The sequence below is a fragment of the Chanodichthys erythropterus genome, chromosome 19 (assembly GCF_024489055.1).
Source record: "Chanodichthys erythropterus isolate Z2021 chromosome 19, ASM2448905v1, whole genome shotgun sequence".
In the NCBI taxonomy this organism is placed as follows: domain Eukaryota; kingdom Metazoa; phylum Chordata; class Actinopteri; order Cypriniformes; family Xenocyprididae; genus Chanodichthys; species Chanodichthys erythropterus.
This window is the reverse complement of record NC_090239.1, coordinates 25,385,785-25,407,573: the sequence shown is the minus strand read 5'-3', so window position 1 is coordinate 25,407,573 and position 21,789 is coordinate 25,385,785. Positions and strand designations below refer to the sequence as shown.

Genomic DNA, 21,789 nt, shown 5'->3' with positions numbered 1-21,789 from the left:
ATTACAGTGTAAAGCATGCCATTTCCTGTTGCCAGCAGGTGGCGCTATGGCTAACTGAATATTGTCATATAGATGATTTTAGGCCAGGACTCTAATAAAACATGTGAAGTTTGGGGCAGATCAGACATTGTATGCCCAAGTTACAACAACTTCCTGTTTCATGGCGAAACATCGAACTTTGCCAGGCCGCCACGGACACGCCCTTCGGCGAAAACTCTAGATCTTCGCAATTTAACGTCTCAAAGGCCTTTAGATTAGACTGACCAAATATGATGTTGATCTGATTTAAGCTCTAGGAGGAGTTCGTTAAAGTACAACATGTGGAAATGGCAAAAACTGCCAAAATTTTGTAGAGAAAATTCAAAATATCTCACTTCCTGTTGGTTTTCAGATTTCACTCCAACAGACTTTTTTGTAGGTATTGGGCTGTTAGATGTGTGTACCAAATGTCATACCTGTACATGAAACGTAGTGTCAGGGGCACTTCGTTGGAATTTTTTAGGTGGCGCTATTGAGCCATTTTGCCACACTTAATTCTGAAACCCATATCAGACGTAAATTTTCACCACTTCTGACGCATCTGCAAAGTTTCACGAGTTTTCGAGTATGTTTCGGCCCTCAAAAAAGTGATTCACCTTACATGGCGAAACATCAGACTTTGTCGGTCACCACGGACACGCCCTTCAATGAAAACTCAAGATCTTTGCAATTTAACATCTCAAAGGCCTTAAGATTAGACTGGCCATATTATGATGTTGATCTGGTTTAATCTCTATGAGGAGTTAATCCCAGTGTAAAACATGTCATTTCCTGTTGCCCCCAGGTGGCGCTATGACTGTAACTGAATATTGTCATATAGATGTCTTCAGGTCAGGACTCTAATAAAACATGTATAGTTTGGGGCAGATCAGACATTGTATGCCCAAGTTACAACAACTTCCTGTTTCGTGGCGAAACATCGAACTTTGCCAGGCCGCCACGGACACGCCCTTCGGCGAAAACTCTAGATCTTCGCAATTTAACGTCTCAAAGGCCTTTAGATTAGACTGACCAAATATGATGTTGATCTGATTTAAGCTCTAGGAGGAGTTTGTTAAAGTACAACATGTGGAAATGGCAAAAACTGCCAAAATTTTGTAGAGAAAATTCAAAATATCTCACTTCCTGTTGGGTTTACAAACTTTGCACCCAGGGGCTTTTTTGTTGGTATTGGGCTGTTACATCTGTCTATCGAATTTCATAACTGTACGTGAAACGTAGCACGAAGGGCGCTTAATTGAAATTTTGTAGGTGGCGCTATCGAGCCATTTTGCCACACCTAATTCTGAAACCCATATCAGATGTAAATTTTCACCACTTCTGACGCGTGTGCAAAGTTTCATGAGTTTTTGAGAAAGTTTAGGCTCTCAAAAATGCGATTCATTTTGGAGAAGAAGAAGAATTGTCTGAGCAATTCCAATAGGGTCCTCACACCATCGGTGCTCGGGCCCTAATAAAACCATCTCAAGATTAAAGTTGTTAAATTTCGAGAAAAAGTCGAAATAGAATGTTGAGAATAAACATTAAATTGCGAGAAAAAACTCGTAAAAATTTCGAGAAAAAAGTGGAGGTAAAATGTTGAGAATAAAGTCATTAAATTACGAGAAAAAAGTCGTTAAATTATGAGAACAAATTTGTTAAATTTGGAGAAAAAACTCATTAAATTTCGAGAAAAAAAATCAAAATAGAATGTTGAGAATAAACATTAAATTACGAGAAAAAAAATCGTTAAATTTCGAGAAAAAAGTGGAGGTAAAATGTTGAGAATAAAGTCATTAAATTACGAGAAAAAAGTCGTTAAATTATGAGAACAAATTCGTTAAATTATGAGAAAAATGTTAAATTTCGAGAAAAAAGTCGAGATAAAATGTTGAGAATAAAGTCATTAAATTAACGAATTTATTCTTGTAATTTAACGAATTTGTTCTCGTAATTTAACAACTTTTTTCTCATAATTTAATGACTTTATTCTCGTAATTCAATGACTTTATTCTCAATATTTTATCTCAACTTTTTTTCTCGAAATTTAACGAGTTTGTTCTCGTAATTTAACGACTTTTTTCTCGTAATTTAATGACTTTATTCTCAACATTTTATCTCGACTTTTTTCTAGAAATTTAACGAGTTTGTTCTCGTAATTTAACAAGTTTATTCTCAACATTTTATCTTGACTTTTTTCTTGAAATTTAACAAGTTTATTTTCAACATTTTATCTCGACTTTATTCTTTAAATTTAACGAGTTTATTCTCAACATTTTATCTCAACTTTTTTCTTGAAATTTAACGAGTTTATTCTCAACATTTTATATCGACTTTTTTCTCGAAATTTAACAACTTTAGTCTCGAGATGGTTTTATTTTTTAAATATTGCTTGGCCCTAATCCTCTTCCGTAAACCACCCCGTGACAGAGTTAGGTAGAAAATCTAAAGTGTAGAATTGAATGCACTGGTAAAAGATGATCCAAAAGAAAGTTGTGCCAACAGCTCACGTCCTACCACTCAACAACAACAACAAACACTGCGTGGCACTTCTGCTAGCCAACGTTAAAGGAGCGCTCCACTTTTTTTTAAAAATAGGCTTATTTTCTAACTCCCCTAGAGTTAAACAGTTGAGTTTTACCGTTTTCGAATCCATTCAGCCGATCTCCGGGTCTGGCGCTACCACTTTTAGCATAGTTTAACATAGTTCATTGAATCTGATTAGACCGTTAGCATCTCGCTCAAAAATGACCAGAAAGTTTCAATATTTTTCTCTTCTGTAGTTACATCATGTACTAAGACCAATGGAATATGAAAAGTTGCAATGTTCTGTGACCCCCTGTTTGCACAGGGTGCGTGCCTTGCAATCATAGAGACATTTGTGAGAGGAACTGCGTAATATCATTGTGCCTGCTGCACCCATGGTACGGCAGCAAAGTTCCTTGATTATTGGGCCAAATTGTGATTGACGACGGAGTCAGAGCATCTCCAAAACTGCTGCTCTTGTGGGGTGTTCCCGGTCTGCAGTGGTCAGTATCTATCAAAAGTGGTCCAAGGAAGGAACAGTGGTGAACCGGCGACAGGGTCATGGGTGGCCGAGGCTTATTGATGCACATGGGGAGCGAAGGCTGGCCCTTATGGTCCGATCCAACAGACAAGCTACTGTAGCTCAGATTGCTCAAGAAGTTAATGCTGGTTCTGATAGAAAGGTGTCAGAATACACAGTGCATCACAGTTTGTTCGTATGGAGCTGCATAGACCAGTCAGAGTGCTCATGCTGACCCCAGTCCACCGAAAGAGCCAACAGTTTAAGTTCAAGTTCAGTTTATTTCTTGAGCACATTTAAAAACAGCAATCAGGGCTGACCGAAGTGCTGTACAGTATGAACCAGATTAAACATAGACCAAACGACAAAGCATAAAAAATCACAATGTATTAAAAACAACAACAACAAAACTTTATTTTTTAGAAGCTACCCTGTTATTCTGTTGACTGTTCCATAATGTGAGACCAGTCAATGGAAAAGCTCTATTTGTGGGAATTTAGAGTAAATTATTATCCTTATAGATTTTAGACTTCTCAAGGGATTATGGAGTAAATTAGACCAGTTACTGCTGTTTGATTATACATAAGCAGGAACTCAATCCTGTAATCAACAGGCAGCCAGTGCAAGGATTTCAGAAGGGGTTTAACTTTTTTTCTTTTTTACATCCCTTCAGGAATCTCGCTAATGCATTTTGAACCACTTGTAGGTGAGAAATTTGAGATATATATACAGTGGGTACGGAAAGTATTCAGACCCCCTTAAATGTTTCACTCTTTGCTAAATTGCAGCCATTTTGTGCTCTTAGGAACCTTAAGTGCAGCAAAACTTTTTTTGTAACCTTGGCCAGATCTGTGCCTTGCCACAATTCTGTCTCTGAGCTCTTCAGGCAGTTCCTTTGACCTCATGATTCTCATTTGCTCTAACATGCACTGTGAGCAGTAAGGTCTTATATAGACAGGTGTGTGGCTTTCCTAATCAAGTCTAGTCAGTATAATCAAACACAGATAAAGGTGTAGAACCATCTCAAGGATGGTCAGAAGAAATGGACAGCACCTGAGTTAAATATATGAGTGTCACAGCAAAGGGTCTGAATACTTAGGACCATGTGATATTTCAGTTTTTCTTTTTTAATAAATCTGCAAAAAGGTGTATATATATATAATAAAATTGTAAACTATAACATAATATAATATAATTTAATAATAATATATAATACATTTTCATTTGATTTATAACAAGCAATTAAGTGTGTGAAAACAAAACATTCAGTTCAAACTTAAGTACACAAATTCTTTTATACCTGGTTTCACCTAGTCCCAGACTAAAATGCATGTTTGAGCTGTCTTAAATGAAGCAACTTGCACTGACATTTTTGTCAAGTGGTTCAAAGGGATGTAAAAAAGAAAAAAATATATATTTTATATAATTCAGTATATATTCAGAATCAAACCATGGACACACAAAGAAACCCATTCAAAAATAAACTCAAGTAACTTGTTGTTGGGTTTTTGCTCACATTCAAGAGCTGCAGTTCATCCCAATTACTGGCTCAGTATTTAAATAGGAGATGGAGACCGAGACAGTGGGGCAGCGGTACAAAGGAGCTTACAGGATGAAAGGCTCAATCCTGAGATGAGGATCAGAAAATGAGCTTAAGTTCTCAAAAAGTAGGAAGCAGCTGCTCTTTAGTGGGACAGAGAGACCTGACACCAAATCTCGTTATCACAGCAGCCAATGACACACACCAGCCACTGATTCAATCTCGCAGAGCTTTACGCATACAGAGTGCTAATGCAAGATAAGACCACCCCAGTCCCCCCCCCCCCCCCAACAACAATCCTTTTTTAAATATCTTCATCAGATGCAATTTAAAAAGACCTGAAATCACTCAGTAGATACTTTCCGTTGCACAAAGGGTTCTTTATAGTGGTTTTGACTTTTACTGTACAGGTTTAAAATGACCTGTGAGTGAATAAATGATGACGTAAGTGAACAGTACCTTTAAAGTCAAATTAGTGTCTCTGTAGTCCATTGATACTGAAATTTGAACCAGTAAGACATTTGCTTAGATTGCTAATGAGTTTATTTTAAAAGCAGACAGAAAACATCATATCATAAAAAGGTATTGAATGACATGAGGGTGTCCTCTTAAACTTCTGGAGCTGAATAACATTCAAAACTACAGTGGATGCTAAACGGTTCAGAGTTTCTAGTACAAATAACCTTTATACAAAAGTAGATATTGAACATAGCCCTGGTTCCCCCAGGGCCACTGCTACGTGATAATGCAGCCTCCCTTCTCCTTGAATGGGTTCTTGTCCTCTGGGACGCCCTTGACCAGAGGGTCTTCGCCAGACTTCTCCTCAACGAAAGCAATGATTTCTGTGGCTGTTGTTGAAACCTGAGAAAACGAATTGGGAGAGATGGTTTAAGGATGATTGTTTATTTGATTAGAATCAAATAAGCAAACAATTAACCAAACAGAGGATCTAGCTGTAAATGCTGACGAAGGGCCATAGGCAGTGTTGCCAAGTCCGTGGTTTTCCCATGGAATGGTTATATTTAACACTGTTGCCATGGGTTGTTTTTCATGTCCGTGGGTTGAAGCAATATAAATAACATGATATTTAGCCCCTGGAATGCAAATTTTACCAAGGGAACCCCACCAAAAATGTGTATTTTACCCCTCGGAAGGCGATTTTTACCAGGGGACCTAGTTTTGAGTAGCAATTGGGTGGGTTTTGTTGTAAAAACCTGGCAACCCTGGCCATAGGCCTTATTCACATCAGTGCCATATTTGATTTTTAACGAAAATGAAAGTGAGGCTGTGAGGGAAAAATATCTTACCAAGAATTTCAGTAGACCAAGAAACTTCATACAACATACGCTGTGGAAAAATATAAGCGATCCAGGAGCTTTTTATGGCAAGTCTATTCCTCACAGCCTCGCTTTCAAACCTGTCATGGCGCTGCTATGAAAAAGGTCTATTCACACAGAACGCGTAACAGACGCGAACAGAACGTTAACCGTGAAAAAGGTTTAGAGACGCGTTTTCCTTTGAGCGCCACATTTTTAGAATGCTGTGTTATGCATGAGACGCTGCAAAAAACAATGGAAAAGAAGCGCAGTGGAATGGAAAACGCGTTCTGTGTGAATCGGCCCTTAAGTTCTGGAGATCTTAAAGATGATGGAAGTTCTCACCGCAATTCGGGGAGTGTTCACTTCCACCTTCAGCTGGTCTAGCTCCATCTTCAGGATCTCTTTATCTGACATGTCCCGAGCCATCCTGTCTACTCAGAGGAAATAAACGGAAGAAGATATATGTGAAATTAAGCTCAATATTCACCACACAAAAAGTCACAAAAATGCTACTACACTGTAAAAATGTACATTTAAAAATGTTAAAAAATAGATTTGTTGGTTGATTCAGTAATGTTAATTATTTTGACTTGTATAAAATAAGTTAAGTTAGATGGTACCTTTTTTCAGTGTACTGTTAAAAGCACATAAGAAGATCCACAGACAAAATGCACTACTTGTGATTATTTTGTATTTGTATAAAGCTTTTCACAATACATATTGTTCCAGTCAGCTTTAAAATAATGTTTAGTCACTCACTATATGTCAAAAAGCTGTTTCTCAAATGACTGAAAACTAGTTTCAGTCGAATTGATTTTTCATTTGACAGTTCAATGTCAATATAACATTTTATATATTCTGACCAAAAATAAATAAATAAACAACAATAACAACAATAAATCCATTTACCTGTTGAATGGAGGGACTTGCAGCAGTCAGAGAAATGTCCCGATGTCTCCTAGGAGATCATCAGCATGGAGGTCTTCCTCCGCTCCTGTCCTCTGCGTCTGTGAACAGACTCGACGCTGATCTCTGGCTCTTCTTCTCTATTTCTGTTGTCCAGACCCCCTCCTTCCCCTAGCTCTTTCTCAGGTGTAGAGATTGATCCTGGTGGGGATTGCGCTCTGATGTCATCAATCTCCACTGATCTCATTAGGCCAAGTAGGATGGGAGTAACCTCTAAACAACATTGAAATACTGGAGGAAAGGGCAATAGGACAGGCTGCTTGTGAAAAATGAAGAGTTATGCACTGATGGAATTACTGTGACACATTTGTCATTAACCAATCATACTTCTTGTGGAAGCCTACAAATCTCCTTAGAAAGGATCTATGCAAACTTTGCCATAGAAAGAGCTCAATGTGATTTATATGACAAGAAAGAAGCAGAGCAGTGGTTGAACATAATCAGATGATAGAAGTAGAAAATGTTCGTTTCCAAAGTGAAATGCTCTGCGAGCAACAATGAAGAAGTTCTCAGACAGTCTGGAGCCGTGCATGTCGCAGACCAGAGTATTGTGCTTCTTAAATTCAAACCAATTCAATTAAGCTCCATTTAATATCCATGGTTTTGTTTATACAAGACATTGATTTTGCAATCTTCAAAGTTTTTCATCAATACAAATTCTATTAGTAGCCAAGCATGATAAATACTGAAACGTACACTACCGTTCAAAAGTTTGGGGTCAGAACTTAAACAACAACAACAACAACAACAAACAACAACTAATTAATACTTTTATTCAGCAAAGATGCATTAAATTGATCAAAAGTAACAGTAAAGGTTTATATTGCTAAAATATGTTATTTTCAATAAATGCTGTTCTTTTGAACTTTTTATTCATCAAAGAATCCATATTAGAATGATTTTTGAAGGATCATGTGACACTGAATGATGTAATGATGCTGAAAATTCAGCTTTGATCACAGGAATAAATTACATTATGCAGTATAATCAAATAGAAAACAGCTATTTTAAATTGCAATAATATTTCACAATATTACTTTTTTTACTGAATTTTTGATCAAATAAACAGCCTTGATAATGTGGATTGTTCAGAATGGTGTTGTTATATGGTTCATCTTCTTTACTCACATCAGCATAATTATAAGAATAGTGAGTCTTCCAAATCTCCAATTACAAATGTTGTGCTCAGTTAAAAGCTGCATGAATTTCATGTCATACTATTAAAAATAAAGGTTCTTTATTGGCATCTTTGGCTCCATAAAGAAACTTTAACATCCACAGAACCTTTACACTACACAAAAGATTCTTTATAGTGATTTTAAAAGTTCTTCAGATTATTAAAATGTGCCAATAAATGGTTCACTGATGAACCGTTCACTGAAAGGTTATTGGGGAACCAAAAATGGTTCTTCTATTGCATTACTGCAAAAAAAAAAACCTTTTGGAACCTTTAATTTAAATGAAGTAATGACTCATGTTGGCCTGAGAAAGGATTATAACATAGAAAGAAACATATTGTTGTGCATGATAAAACATGTTAGCAATGTTAAATCATGCTAGAAACATGGTGACAACGATGCTAAATCCTAGAAAACAGCTAAAACATGCTAGCAATGTGTTAAATCATTCTAGAAACATGGTAAGAATGATTTTAAATCCTAGAAACATGCTAAAACATGCTAGCAATGTGTTAAATCATTCTAGAAACATGGTAACAACGATGCTAAATCCTAGAAACATGCTAAAACATACTAGCAATGTGTTTATGCTAGAAACATGGTAACAACAATGTTAAATCCTAGAAACATGCTAAAACATACTAGCAATGTGTTAATGCTAGAAACATGGTAAGAACAATGTTAAATCCTAGAAACATGCTAAAACATGCTAGCAATGTGTTAAATCATTCTAGAAACATGGTAAGAATGATGTTAAATCCTAGAAACATGCTAAAACATACTAGCAATGTGTTAAATCATTCTAGAAACATGGTAAGAATGATATTAAATCCTAGAAACATGCTAAAACATGCTAGCAATGTGTTAAATCATTCTAGAAACATGGTAAGAATGATATTAAATCCTAGAAACATGCTAAAACATACTAGCAATGTGTTAAATCATTCTAGAAACATGGTAAGAATGATATTAAATCCTAGAAACATGCTAAAACATGCTAGCAATGTGTTAAATCATTCTAGAAACATGGTAAGAATGATGTTAAATCCTAGAAACATGCTAAAACATACTAGCAATGTGTTTATGCTAGAAACATGGTAACAACAATGCTAAATTCTAAAAAAAAAATGCTTAAACATGCAAGCAATGTGTTAAATCATTCTAGAAACATAGTAACAATTATGCTAAATCCTAGAAACATGTTGAAACATGCTAGCAATGTGTTAAATCGTTCTAGAAACATAGTAACAACAATGTTAAATCCTAAAAACATGCTGAAACATGTTAGCAATGCGTTAAATAATTCTAGAAACATGCTAAAACAGGCTAGCAATGTGTTAAATCATTCTAGAAACATGCTAAGACATGCTAGTAATGTGTTAAATCATTCTAGAAACATGGTAACAACAATGCTAAATCCTAGAAACATGCTGAAACATGCTATCAATGCGTTAAATCATTCTAGAAACATGGTAAAACAGTGCTACATCCTAGAAACATGCTGAGACATGCTAGCAATGTCTTAAATCATTCTAGAAACATGGTAAGAATGATGTTAAATCCTAGAAAACATGCAAAAACATGCTAGCAATGTGTTAAATCATTCTAGAAAACATGGTAAAACAGTGCTACATCCTAGAAACATGCTGAGACATGCTAGCAATGTGTTCAATCATTCTAGAAACATGGTAAGACAATGTTAAATCCTAGAAACATGCTAAAACATGCTAGCAATGTGTTAAATTTTTCTAAGAAACTTGGTAACAAAGATGCTAAGTCCTAAAAACATGCTAAAACATGCTAGCAATGTGTTAAATCATTCTAGAAACATGGTAACAACAATGCTACATCCTAGAAACATGCTAAAACATACTAGCAATGTGTTTATGCTAGAAACATGGTAACAACAATGCTAAATTCTAAAAAAAATGCTTAAACATGCAAGCAATGTGTTAAATCATTCTAGAAACATAGTAACAATTATGCTAAATCCTAGAAACATGTTGAAACATGCTAGCAATGTGTTAAATCGTTCTAGAAACATAGTAACAACAATGTTAAATCCTAAAAACATGCTGAAACATGTTAGCAATGCGTTAAATAATTCTAAAAACATGCTAAAACAGGCTAGCAATGTGTTAAATCATTCTAGAAACATGGTAACAACAATGCTAAATCCTAGAAACATGCTGAAACATGCTATCAATGCGTTAAATCATTCTAGAAACATGGTAAAACAGTGCTACATCCTAGAAACATGCTGAGACATGCTAGCAATGTCTTAAATCATTCTAGAAACATGGTAAGAATGATGTTAAATCCTAGAAAACATGCTAAAACATGCTAGCAATGTGTTAAATCATTCTAGAAAACATGGTAAAACAGTGCTACATCCTAGAAACATGCTGAGACATGCTAGCAATGTGTTCAATCATTCTAGAAACATGGTAAGACAATGTTAAATCATAGAAACATGCTAAAACATGCTAGCAATGTGTTAAATTTTTCTAAGAAACTTGGTAACAAAGATGCTAAGTCCTAAAAACATGCTAAAACATGCTAGCAATGTGTTAAATCATTCTAGAAACATGGTAACAACAATGCTAAATCCTAGAAACATGCTAAAACATACTAGCAATGTGTTAATGCTAGAAACATGGTAAGAACAATGTTAAATCCTAAAACATTAAACCATTAACCTTGAAATAAAATATTGGGGTCTCTAGATCCTAAACTTAACATGAGGGTTGAACTCGATATCAAATGTTTCCCCTCATAGATCCAATGTCAAAGAGTGTTGGCCTTCAGCCACTGGCATCACTGCCCAATAAACTGCTCAGCGCAGGATTACTCTTACCGCGATCTGCTAAATAACTGCAGTGCTTTCTCACATTGCCCATGTTGGAAAAACAAGACTGTTATCTGTTGATTGAGAGTGTTTTGGGGCCAACAAAGGCTGTTTTTGGATAGTTTTGGACATGGCAATGGATGAAAACATTTCCAGAGAAGTGAACCAGGACTGATTTCACTCCAAACTACGTGTATAGTTGCAATGTTCTTCCACTCAGACACACCTTTGCACTTGAGTGTGTAACTCCTGAATAAGCTTGTTGTGATAATGGCCTGTAAGCCGGTTTCTCAAGATCTGGGTCAGGCCCCCTTTGTCCAGAATTAGCAAGAGGACCTTGAAATCTTGATTCGTGATGAGTGACTTTATGGCGTCATTATGGAGAGGAGCTTTACTGCAACGCATCAGTCTAGAAAGCAATGTGACATTATTAAGGTGTTACATTACCATTACACTTTCATTAAAAGCATATCAGATATCAAAGTGAAAAATGAATAGGATACAATGGATAATAGGAGGTCCCATTAGTTTTTGCATTAAAGGGATAGTTCATCAAAAAATAAAAATTCTGTCATCATTTTAGTTCTTCTTGAACAACCTTGAACCTTGTTCTGTTGAACACAAAAGAAGATATTTTGAAGAATGTGGGTAACCAAACAGTTGCCACCAACTAACTTTTTATTCAGTGTAGGAACTTGGAAGAAACAAAACAATAATTGTTTGAATGTTAACCTCACATTAAAAAATATTTATCACATTAAAGGAGATGCATCGGAAATAACATGGTGTGTCATTATGTTTTTCTCTAAGTGGTGAAAGCTGACTTCCCATTTCCAAGAGACTGTCACACGCTAAAGCTTTAGTAATTGAGCTAAGACTAATCAGGCACCAAGGAGGATTGTGGGTCATAGATATCAGGAGTTGTCACTCTTCCAGAACCAGGACACCTTACTTTTCATTGAAACTACCAGTTTTATGAGTGAACAAGTCATTAAATTCTGACTGAGTGTTATTCAAAGATCTCTAACTTAAACAAAAGCATTATTTTAGTTCATAAAGACTGAAATATGTCATATAGTATTTTGTAATATATGTGGTGTCAGTTGATTAAGGCTTAATCAATTGTTAAATACACTTAATCTGGATGGTTAGCAGCGTCATAAGAAGCAGCCAATGACGTTTCCATACGCACTGTTGTTGCATTTTTTATCTGGTAAACACTAGATGGCACTAAAAGCACTTCAACTTATCCAAGTGTGCTAGTGAGCCAAAATAATCATCATCATCATCATCATCAAAATAATAACATTGTTTGTTGTTAATCCTAGTTTAAATTTTCAGGGCTTTTTTTTTTTTTTTTTTTTAAATTAAATTAATCAACTCATAAAAAAAAAAAATCTATTGTTTCTCAGTGTCATATTCAGGTAGGTTAATTAATTTTTGTATTCAGGTATTCAGTACTGCTAAAGTAGCTCATGTACAATACTTTTCAAAGCAATCATAGGAGTGGATTACAGTAGTTTGTGATTTTTTTTTTTTTTTTCTTTCTGTTTTATATTAAAATATGTCGAGTACTTATCTTTAATCTAAAGAAGAAACAACTTTGATATTTGAATACAGTTTAATGGGGAATTTGCGCCCACTGGAGGAAAACTACTTTGTTACTATCGAGCAGCAAGCTTTTACTTTTGCCAACAATGTTCCTGAAAGGCGCAGAATCGGACAGTCCGAGTCATTTCATAGAATCGGTTCGTTCGAACAGTTCGTTTCAAATAAATGATTCACGCTTCTATTACGTCATGACGCAGTTACGTCCTTGCTAGGGCTATGATTCAACGTTTTGTAATAACTATCATGAATTTATTTTGAAATTGCACTTATTCAGTTAGCTACATTGTGGTGTGAGATAGGCCTACACTTATCAATTAAAATATTGGGCATTCAACACATCTCTCGGTTTTATGGGAAAATGTACTTTTTTGCTTTATTTAATATTCGAAAGAGGACAACTTCTTTTATTTAATTAATTTAATAATTTTTTTACATTCACTAATGCAAGTTTACTAATAAAAAAACTCAACTTTATGGTTTTGTTTGCTGAAGTAAGACTTTTTGAAAGCTATAAAGAGTATAGAAGTTCGTAAGCTTTACAAAGTATTTATTTGATATTTTTATAACGATTGAACCACTATTCTGACTTTATATTAGTACCCCATGGTACTTTTTATTAATACTTTTTTATGTTTTTATATAAAAGTAAATGTATAGCATATATCGTATGCATAATTGCATCACAATGTTAAATGTTTGCATTTGAAGATTTTTCCGATTTAACAATACAACAGTTCATTTTTCATCTGTTGGCTGACAAGTTCTACACGAATCGTTCTTCTGATTCAACCAAAAGATTCGACTCAAAAGAACGATTCGTTCACGATTCCCTAGGAAGGAGATGATACTTCCGCCATCCTGAACCATGGCTGCTGCAACTCGCAAAAAAGCTCTGAGATTTTTCTCGCAGTTCGGAGCCTTTATCCTGACCCGCTTCGGGTTCTGGAACTGCTTCAGCATGCTTATGCTGTTTGCGGAGCGCGCGGATGTGAAACGGTACGTGAAAAGCTCGGTAGATCGCCTGCAGTGATGCAGTATAAACACGTGTGACATGCAGTCATTTAACAAAAGAATATTCACAATGAAAGTGCTTGTGCTTAAACTGGATGTGACAGACGTGTTCGTGCATCATCATGCGTAAACTGCAGTTTTGCAATGCTTTTAAATTTCATTCAAAGAATTGACAAAGACCCCCACCTCCACCACCACCACATAAAGTTGCCAAAATGTTAAATGTAGCTCATATCCATCCTTTTTCTTCCTTATATAGGAAGCCAGACATCCAGGTGCCTTACCTGTACATAGACTTGGGAGCTGCGGTGTTGTGTGCCAGTTTCATGTCCTTTGGGGTGAAGAGAAGATGGTTCGCTCTGGCTGCTGCCATTCACTTGGCCCTCAGCTCATATGTGTCCTATGTGGGTGGACAGGTCCATTATGGAGACTGGTTAAAGGTAAAAACATACATGACTCATTTGTGTATAACTTTTGTAATAGTACAGTCTTTCTAGTGGCACCAAACAAGTACTGCAAAAGTAAAAAACAAACAAAAAAACTATGCCGTAGATCGCAGTAGTGATGATGATATTTTGTAAGTTTGCATCACCCTGCTTCCTTCGACAAAACTCCAATAGGTTTTTTCAGTTGAAACAACATGATGGTGAGTAATTAATGACATTTTTGGGTGAACTAACCCTTTAAATAAACACAACTTTTTATCAATTTTGCAGACTAAATACAATCACTAGCAGTAAAAAGCTAAACATATGCTATAAACAAACTACACCACGGTCACATGACTTCAACATCACCACCATTAAAGGTGCCATAGAATTGAAAAGTGAATTTACCTTGGCATAGTTGAATAACCAGAGTTCAGTACATGGAAATGACATACAGTGAGTTTCAAACACCATTGCTTCCTCCCCTTTATGTAAATCTCATTTGTTTAACCTGTTAGCCAGCACCCCCGCTTTTGGAAAATCCCCAAAAATGACATACCCAAACTAAAACAGATACAGTTCATGAACCCTTTGCACTAAAAGCATTAGGGCTGGGTATCGTTCAAAAATTTTCGATACCGAGACGATACCGATACCTTGACTTCGATACCGATACCTAAACGATACCTTTTTCGGTACCAGTTTTATAAAATCTGTTTAAACAAGATTACATAACCTCAAAAAAATCTTTGGTTTTATATTTTAACTTTGTTGACTTTTTATCAGACTCAAAGACTCATCTCCTGAGCCACTGCGGAGAATAAAAAAAGCACAAATTAACAAAATTTACCCAACACAATAAATCAGTGCAAATAGTTTTAATAAAGTTTAGTTTTCAGTGCAAAAAATTAAGTATGTGAGGCTCTTTTTAAATCACTCAGCAATTGTTCTTCAAAAAATTTATTATTATTAACAAGATCAAAGCGGAAGTAAGAGTGACGCAGTTCGTTGCGTCTTACCGTGAAATAAGAGTTCTGTGTCTTTATTAAAATCAACACATTAATGATTCATCTCTCATCCACCCGCAATTAATTTGAATGTTATTTTTTTATTACTTGGCCCGACCTGCAAATTATCCGCAGTATCAGGAGGACGCTGATACCTCTTTTTCAGCAGAATTGTTCGCGTTCTGGAGCCAGAGGCAGAGCCTGTGCTCGTGCAGGTGAACGAGCCTGTCATGAACCGGTCGCGTGTTTCCATAGACTTGAGGGACGAACGCTGATGTAAAGCTGCTGTGTATTGTACCTGTCCATAACTAGTCTAAAAAACATTGCGCGTTCCGCTGTTTCTGCAGGCAGTGCTACACTTTTGTTTTCTGTTAACAGTATCTGTAGTGAACCGGCTGCTCACATAAACAGCCGTTTCTCACCCGTCCATTCGGAGATAAACTGAAAACGAAACCGTTGATTCAGTCGCCCTCTCGCACATTTAGATATAAATAACAATGTAGCGCAACGTTACTTGCTCCTCAACGAGACAGCGAAAGCATTTCTCCGCCCCTCTCCTCGATCGGCTCCATTCTGGAGGTACCGAAATTTGGTACCGAATGACAAGACACTTTTCGATAGGCTACTCGGTAGTATCGAGGCAGTTCGATCGGTACCTAAAAAGTATCGAGTTCGGTACCCAGCCCTAAAAAGCATAAGTAAGGTCTCATTTGAAAGCAGAAACTTTGCAGTTTATTGTAATCTCATAATTAATCATTGTCACAAAGAAGAAAATAGTTTAAAATAGCTTTGAAATTCTGAAAAGTTATTAGAAATTTATTTTTATGAAATATATTTATGAAAATGAAAGTGAAGTTGGCCTTGTGGCAATCTAGAAATGCACTGCAGCTAAAGCCACATGTCTGACCATGTTATATTTCAAATCTGAAGATGATAGGTTTAAAACTCTGAGTTTTATTACATGTTTTTCAAGACCATGTCATGAGACTTTATTTAGAAAGGACTCTAAAATGTTAACTGATGTTTATTGTCATCTATTCAAGGGTATTGTCGATATTGTGTTTGTGGTGCTAACTGCCCCATTCAGTTTCAGTCTCCCCTGAACACATTCACACCTCTCCAGCCAGCTTATGGCTCTTATTATTCTTTTCTTTTGTCTCTATTATAATTACTGATGTTCTATTCAAGATTTAATCCCTCATTTCACTCCCCAAACTTCTCACTTCACCTTCTTTCAAACTGTATCTAATGCCCTTCTATGGAAAAAAAAAGAGAGAAAAAAAAAGTGAGCTTTACTATTAAAAATTATTTATTTGCATTAGCTTTAGATTAGAACAGGTGCATATCTGGGCTCGTTAGCATATTAGCACCAACAAAACATGACAATTTATAAGATTAAACCCACATTTTTTCTCCAAACTTACTAGTCGATTGTTTTAAATAACCTCTTTGATGTGATGTGGCTTTGGATCAAAAATCAGACAGAAAATATATCATTTTAGGCTATTCTGCACAATGAGAAAAGCTATTTCGATTAGCATTGCATTATAAATATAATCTACTATTATGAACACCTGATATGGCGTGAAGAACACAGATAAAGCACATTTATTACTTTCAAAAGTGACGTTCTGTATGTTTATATCAATGATTATAGCGATGTCTGGTAGCCTCTGTTAGTTCTGTGTATGTCACATGACTGCCTCTTGTTCATGCTGTATAATTTGTGGACTAAAGGTGCACAGAGCGCCCCCCGGCTTCGAGTATGTGTTGGACACACAGTAGTAAGTGTATACAGCGCTCATATAATAACAACAGCGCGTTTTGGGTAAAAATGTAATAAATATGACTCCTCTGTATAGAAAATTGACATAAACGTATGACAGTCCATCAATAGTTCTCCAAATGTGCATGCTTTTAAGCTAAAAGCCCCGAGGGATGTTATTTTGTGGAGTTTTTTCATGATGATCGTACAGAGTTTTTTTCTCAATGGCTGAAGCTGACGCTCATATTTCAATGAAAACGTAACGACTCCGTTTCTCATATTCATAACTCCCGACGCATATTAACAAATAACGGTCACTATACGAAGTTGAGTATAAAATAAAGATTAAAAATTGAAGCTCGAGTCTTAGATCTTTTTAATGATGTATAGTTTGTCAAGGTAATTATATTAAATCTAACAGTAAATTTGAGCTAATTTAAACAAAGAAGCTTTGGTGCGTCGGCGTGACAGTGCGGGTTAACAGTTTAAAAGACCTCCGAAGAACAGGCGAATCTCAACATAATACCGACTGTTACGTAACAGTCGGGATCATTAATATGTACGCCCCCAAATTCATATTTAATTATGCCCCAAAATAGGAAAAAAATGAGGGCTAGTTCACCCAAAAATGAAAAATCTGTCATTAATGACTCACCCTCATGCCATTCCACACCCATAAGACCTTTGTTCATCTTCAGAGCACAAATTAAGATATTTTTGATAAAATCTTAGTTTTATTTTTTTTTTTTCATCCCCCATAGAAAGCAACAAAATTACCACATTCAAGGTGCAGAAAAGTATTAAAGACATCATTAAATTGTCAATGTTTCTACAGTGGTTCAAGGTTACAGGGTAGAGAGGAAATTGTTGAATAAAGTCGTTATTTTTGTTTTGTTTTTGCACTCAAAAGTATTCTCGTCACTTCATAACATTAAGGTTGAACCTCTGTAGTCACATGGACTATTTTAACGATGTCTTTGCTACTTTTCTGGACCTTGAATGTGGTCATTTCATTGCTTTTTTTGGGAGATATAAAAATAAAAAACCTCCCGGATTTCATCAAAAATATCTTAATTTGTGTTCTGAAGATGAACGAAGGTCTTACGGGTGTGGAACGACATGAGGCTGAGTAAATAATAACAGAATTTTCATTTTTGGGTGAACTAACCCTTTAAACTTCCTACATCTCTTTCCCTGAAAGTGTGATTATAAACACAATGAGGCTGTGAAAGCATAGTGAGTAGATGAGTTTACAGGTTCACTGTGATGTTTAATGTCAACCTCTAGAGTCCCATTTATACACTTGTTAGAAAGCGCTTTTTTCAGGACAAGTACAAAATCACAAGGCAGTTTTACTGATGTATTTTATGTTGCAAAACGACTAATGATGATGGAACTGGAAATGCTAAAACTTGTCTTAGCAGGTCTACAATAATATTTCTTCCTTGTTAAAACTCTATTGGTCACAAAAACAAATAGCTCCAACTGTTACTAACATGAAAATGAACATATGAATTTGTACAAACTACACTTTTCATTCTACTTCTACTTTTATGGATCTTCCTATTTACCTCTGACTGCTCATGCAAATCCATTTTTCATATCACGTCCACCCAAGGGATTAACCATCTGCAATATAGTGTTATATAACTGCAGTAATATCTCTGTTTGATCATAATAGGAAGGTTTGTTGGAATGTCAAATTGCTTGTGATGACATGCTGCTTAGAGCATATAATAATTCATATAAATGAGACTCCAGCCACATGATTTTACTCCTAACCTCCACAGGTGAGGATGTACTCCAGAGCGATGGCCATCATAGGAGGGTTTCTGGTGCTGGCCAGTGGAGCAGGAGAGGTTTACAGACAGAAACCTCGCACACGCTCACTTCAGTCCACTGGACAGGTCTTCCTGGGGATTTACTTGATATGTATGGTAAGTCACTGCACTGGTCTCACAGAGACAGATCACACTGTCATACTTTATTGAATCAGTGTTGCCAAGTCTGTGGTTTTCTCGCAGAATTGGGCTACTTTTACACTGTTGCCACGTTTTTTATGTCTGCGGGTTGAAGCGACCCCAAATAACGTGATTTTTAGCCCCAAATTTGACAGGGAAACACTGCCAAAAACACAGATTTTACCCCACGGAATGCCCACCCACCCCTCGAAACATGATTAGGCTAGATTTGAGTAGCAATTGGGCAGGTTTTGTTGTGAAAACCTGGCAACCCTGTATTGAATGCTGTTACGCTTCCCAGGATTCCACAGGTTTTTATGGAAAAACCTGTGAATATTAAGGAATTTTAAATTGGCAATTTGCAGGCCTGGAAAGTCAGAGAATTAAAATAATTATCAGATATAAAATATGTTGTAAATTATAAGAAAGAAATTACTATATATATATGCAGCTCACTAAGAATTTTTAAAAACAGTAGTACATTATTCACTGATTATTCAATTAAGTCCTACTTAAATGTAAACTAAATTAAGCATTATTAATTCAACCTAAAATAATTGAACTAATTTTGCATACTTAATATTTAGCGTGACTGAACATAACATGTTGCATTGTGCTGAATGATCTCATTTGATCATTAATAGCCTTAAAGGGATAGTTTACAAAAAAAAATAAAATTCTGTCATCATTTACTCACCCTCATGTCGTTCCAAACCTGTAAGACTTTCGATCATCTTCAGAACACAATTGAAGATCTTTTTGATGAAATTTGAGAAATTTCTGTCCATCAACACAACTACTGCCTTTTCCTTGCTAAAAAAGCATAAACTAACAATCAGATGACAGAAGTACAGGTTTTCAGTAGAGTTTTAAACATGTTGATAATACAAAGGTCTTAGAAATTAATATATTGAAGATGATACTGTAGGATTTATAGGGTTAATATTCCTGATATTATTATGTCTCCTCCAGGTGTACTCTCTACAGCACAGTAAAGAGGACCGGCTGGCCTACTTGGACCATATTCCTGGTGGTGAGATCACCGTCCAGCTCCTGGTGGTTGTGTTTGGTGTGCTTGCGCTCGCCTACCTCTCGGGCTGCTACGTGCGAGTGGCCTCCCAGATCCTGGCAGTTCTGTTACCTTTGGTTGTGCTGTTCATCGATGGCAACATCGGTTACTGGCACCACACCTGCCGCGTGGAGTTCTGGAACCAGATGAAGCTCATCGGGCAGAGCATCGGCATCTTCGGAGCAGTGCTTATTCTAGCCACAGACAGCTAGAGATATAGGGATATGACAACATCTCTGTACAGGCAGTGCTAAGGACAAACAGGAGAGATCGAGCACGTGTCTCAGGGGATCGTGTGAGTTCAAGAAAATAATGCTCAGAAACTGTGTATACACTCAAATGTGGAGAGGATACAATTCCCAGCTTGCTCTGGAGTCTCTGATCGCAAGCACTAAGTCTTCAAAAGACAGTTTACATTGCATTTGTTATCTTTTTAATGCATTATTTAATGTTTAAGAATGACTAGAAGTCTTAAAAAATTAAAGTTGAATGATGAACTAAGGGGAGTTTGGAAAGACATTATTGTCATTTTTGGTGTTCTTAAGCTGTATAGTAATGTGGGGTTTTTCCCATGTTACAGACATTTAAAATTCCACTGCATTTTTTGCTGCTTGTATTTAGTTTGCATTCCTTATACAACTTCTATAAAATCAGAATGTCAATAAACAAAAAATCATTGTTTTGTACGGAACATACAAAATCATTTGATTATTACATGGTGTGTCTGTCTGTCTGTCTGTCTAATCTATCTATCTATCTATCTATCTATCTATCTATCTATCTATCTATCTATCTATCTATCTATCTATCTATCTATCTATCTATCTATCTATCTATCTATCTATCTATCTATATTAATATATATCACTGATTTTTGAGATAAGGGACAAAAGTTAGTTTTTATTATTTAATAACACATTATTTTTAAACTGATATATTTGTAGACAAAGGTCTCAGCTAATGAACCATGTAATGGAATAGGTTTTTATGAAAAATGTTTTTTTTTTTTTCCTAAAAATTTACATTTATTTACTTCAGAACTTGATTTGTGTCAATTCTGTCAGACGCATTAAAAAGCATGATATTTTAATTTGATTCATCCAACAGTGTAAAGTCTTCAATTATGTAATAATGGTGTTCAGTAAAGGAGCCAAGTGTGAAAAAAAAAGTAAATTATCTCATTTTTTTTCGTGGGTTGGGGTAATTATGCACAACCCAGTTCCTAAATTCCTTAATTCCCCATATGCAAAAAACATTAAATCACATTATATAGACTTTTTGAGAGTACTCGTCAACCATCAGACATAAAACCTGACGGAGTTGACAAAATAACCACAGCTTAACCACATGTTCAGTGGAGCAATTTCTTTCTTTCTCAGTTGTAGCTGTATTAATAAACATATCAAAAATGCCAAGATTTATCATACAACTATTTACAGAAACTATTACACCGGGATGATGGAGTTGACATGTTAAAGCTATGCCCGCAGAAACTTCAACATAGTTTGTATAAAATATAAAAACTATAAAAATTCCAGGACTATGTGTCCTATTGTGAGATCCAAAATGAGCAGGAAATAGTAAGTGCCCCTCAGAGTTAAAGATGACCATGACATTGCTTGATTTATTCCGAATTTTAAAAAAATCCGGACGGAGTTGACGCAAAGTGAGGACACAACTTTGATGGTTAATCTTTTTTTATGGAAAATCTCTGCCTTTCAATTTAAATGTATATTTTTGAATTTGTTGCATTTTAAAACACTTATGTATGTTCAAAGAGAAAGAGATTTATGGAGTAAATATTACAACAGTAACTCATTATCAAACTTGTATTATCCCTCAAAGTGTGCAAACTGGAACTAAAATCATTTCAAATGTAAGTTCTCTAAATGATTCAGCTGATAATCTGGTCAACAAGAAAATGTTGATCAAACAAATATGGTCCAGCACAAAGGACACAATAATACATTATTAACTAGAATCCCTTCACGTGTATTTAAAGTAACAATGAATAAAATTACA

The 21,789-nt window shown here is 35.7% G+C and overlaps 2 protein-coding genes across 2 annotated transcripts; one reads left to right on the top strand and one right to left on the bottom strand.

Annotated features, from left to right (window-relative positions):
* Nucleotides 1-5,209: 5,209 nt before the first annotated feature.
* gngt2b (guanine nucleotide binding protein (G protein), gamma transducing activity polypeptide 2b) lies at nt 5,210-6,947 on the bottom strand. Its single transcript, XM_067370061.1, has 3 exons — nt 6,833-6,947; nt 6,266-6,354; nt 5,210-5,465 (listed from the first exon to the last, which is right to left on the bottom strand). Exons 2-3 carry the CDS (start codon nt 6,347-6,349, stop codon nt 5,340-5,342), a joined length of 210 nt encoding a protein of 69 aa, XP_067226162.1. The 5' UTR covers nt 6,350-6,354; nt 6,833-6,947; the 3' UTR covers nt 5,210-5,339.
* A 6,432-nt stretch (nt 6,948-13,379) lies between these two features.
* tmem101 (transmembrane protein 101) lies at nt 13,380-20,908 on the top strand. The gene is made up of 4 exons (XM_067369659.1): nt 13,380-13,522; nt 13,797-13,977; nt 18,528-18,674; nt 19,671-20,908. Exons 1-4 carry the CDS (start codon nt 13,392-13,394, stop codon nt 19,977-19,979), a joined length of 768 nt encoding a protein of 255 aa, XP_067225760.1. The 5' UTR covers nt 13,380-13,391; the 3' UTR covers nt 19,980-20,908.
* The last annotated feature ends 881 nt before the right edge of the window (nt 20,909-21,789 follow it).

Bases quoted from the DNA above. Each gene is read 5' to 3' on its own strand.
- gngt2b (XM_067370061.1), bottom strand. From the start codon at position 6,349: ATGGCTCGGGACATGTCAGATAAAGAGATCCTGAAGATGGAGCTAGAC. The intron at 5,466-6,265 runs GTGAGAACTTCC...TCGTTTTCTCAG, and splicing joins TGAACACTCCCCGAATTGCG to GTTTCAACAACAGCCACAGA.
- tmem101 (XM_067369659.1), top strand. From the start codon at position 13,392: ATGGCTGCTGCAACTCGCAAAAAAGCTCTGAGATTTTTCTCGCAGTTC. The intron at 13,523-13,796 runs GTACGTGAAAAG...TTCCTTATATAG, and splicing joins GAGCGCGCGGATGTGAAACG to GAAGCCAGACATCCAGGTGC. The intron at 18,675-19,670 runs GTAAGTCACTGC...TGTCTCCTCCAG, and splicing joins GGATTTACTTGATATGTATG to GTGTACTCTCTACAGCACAG.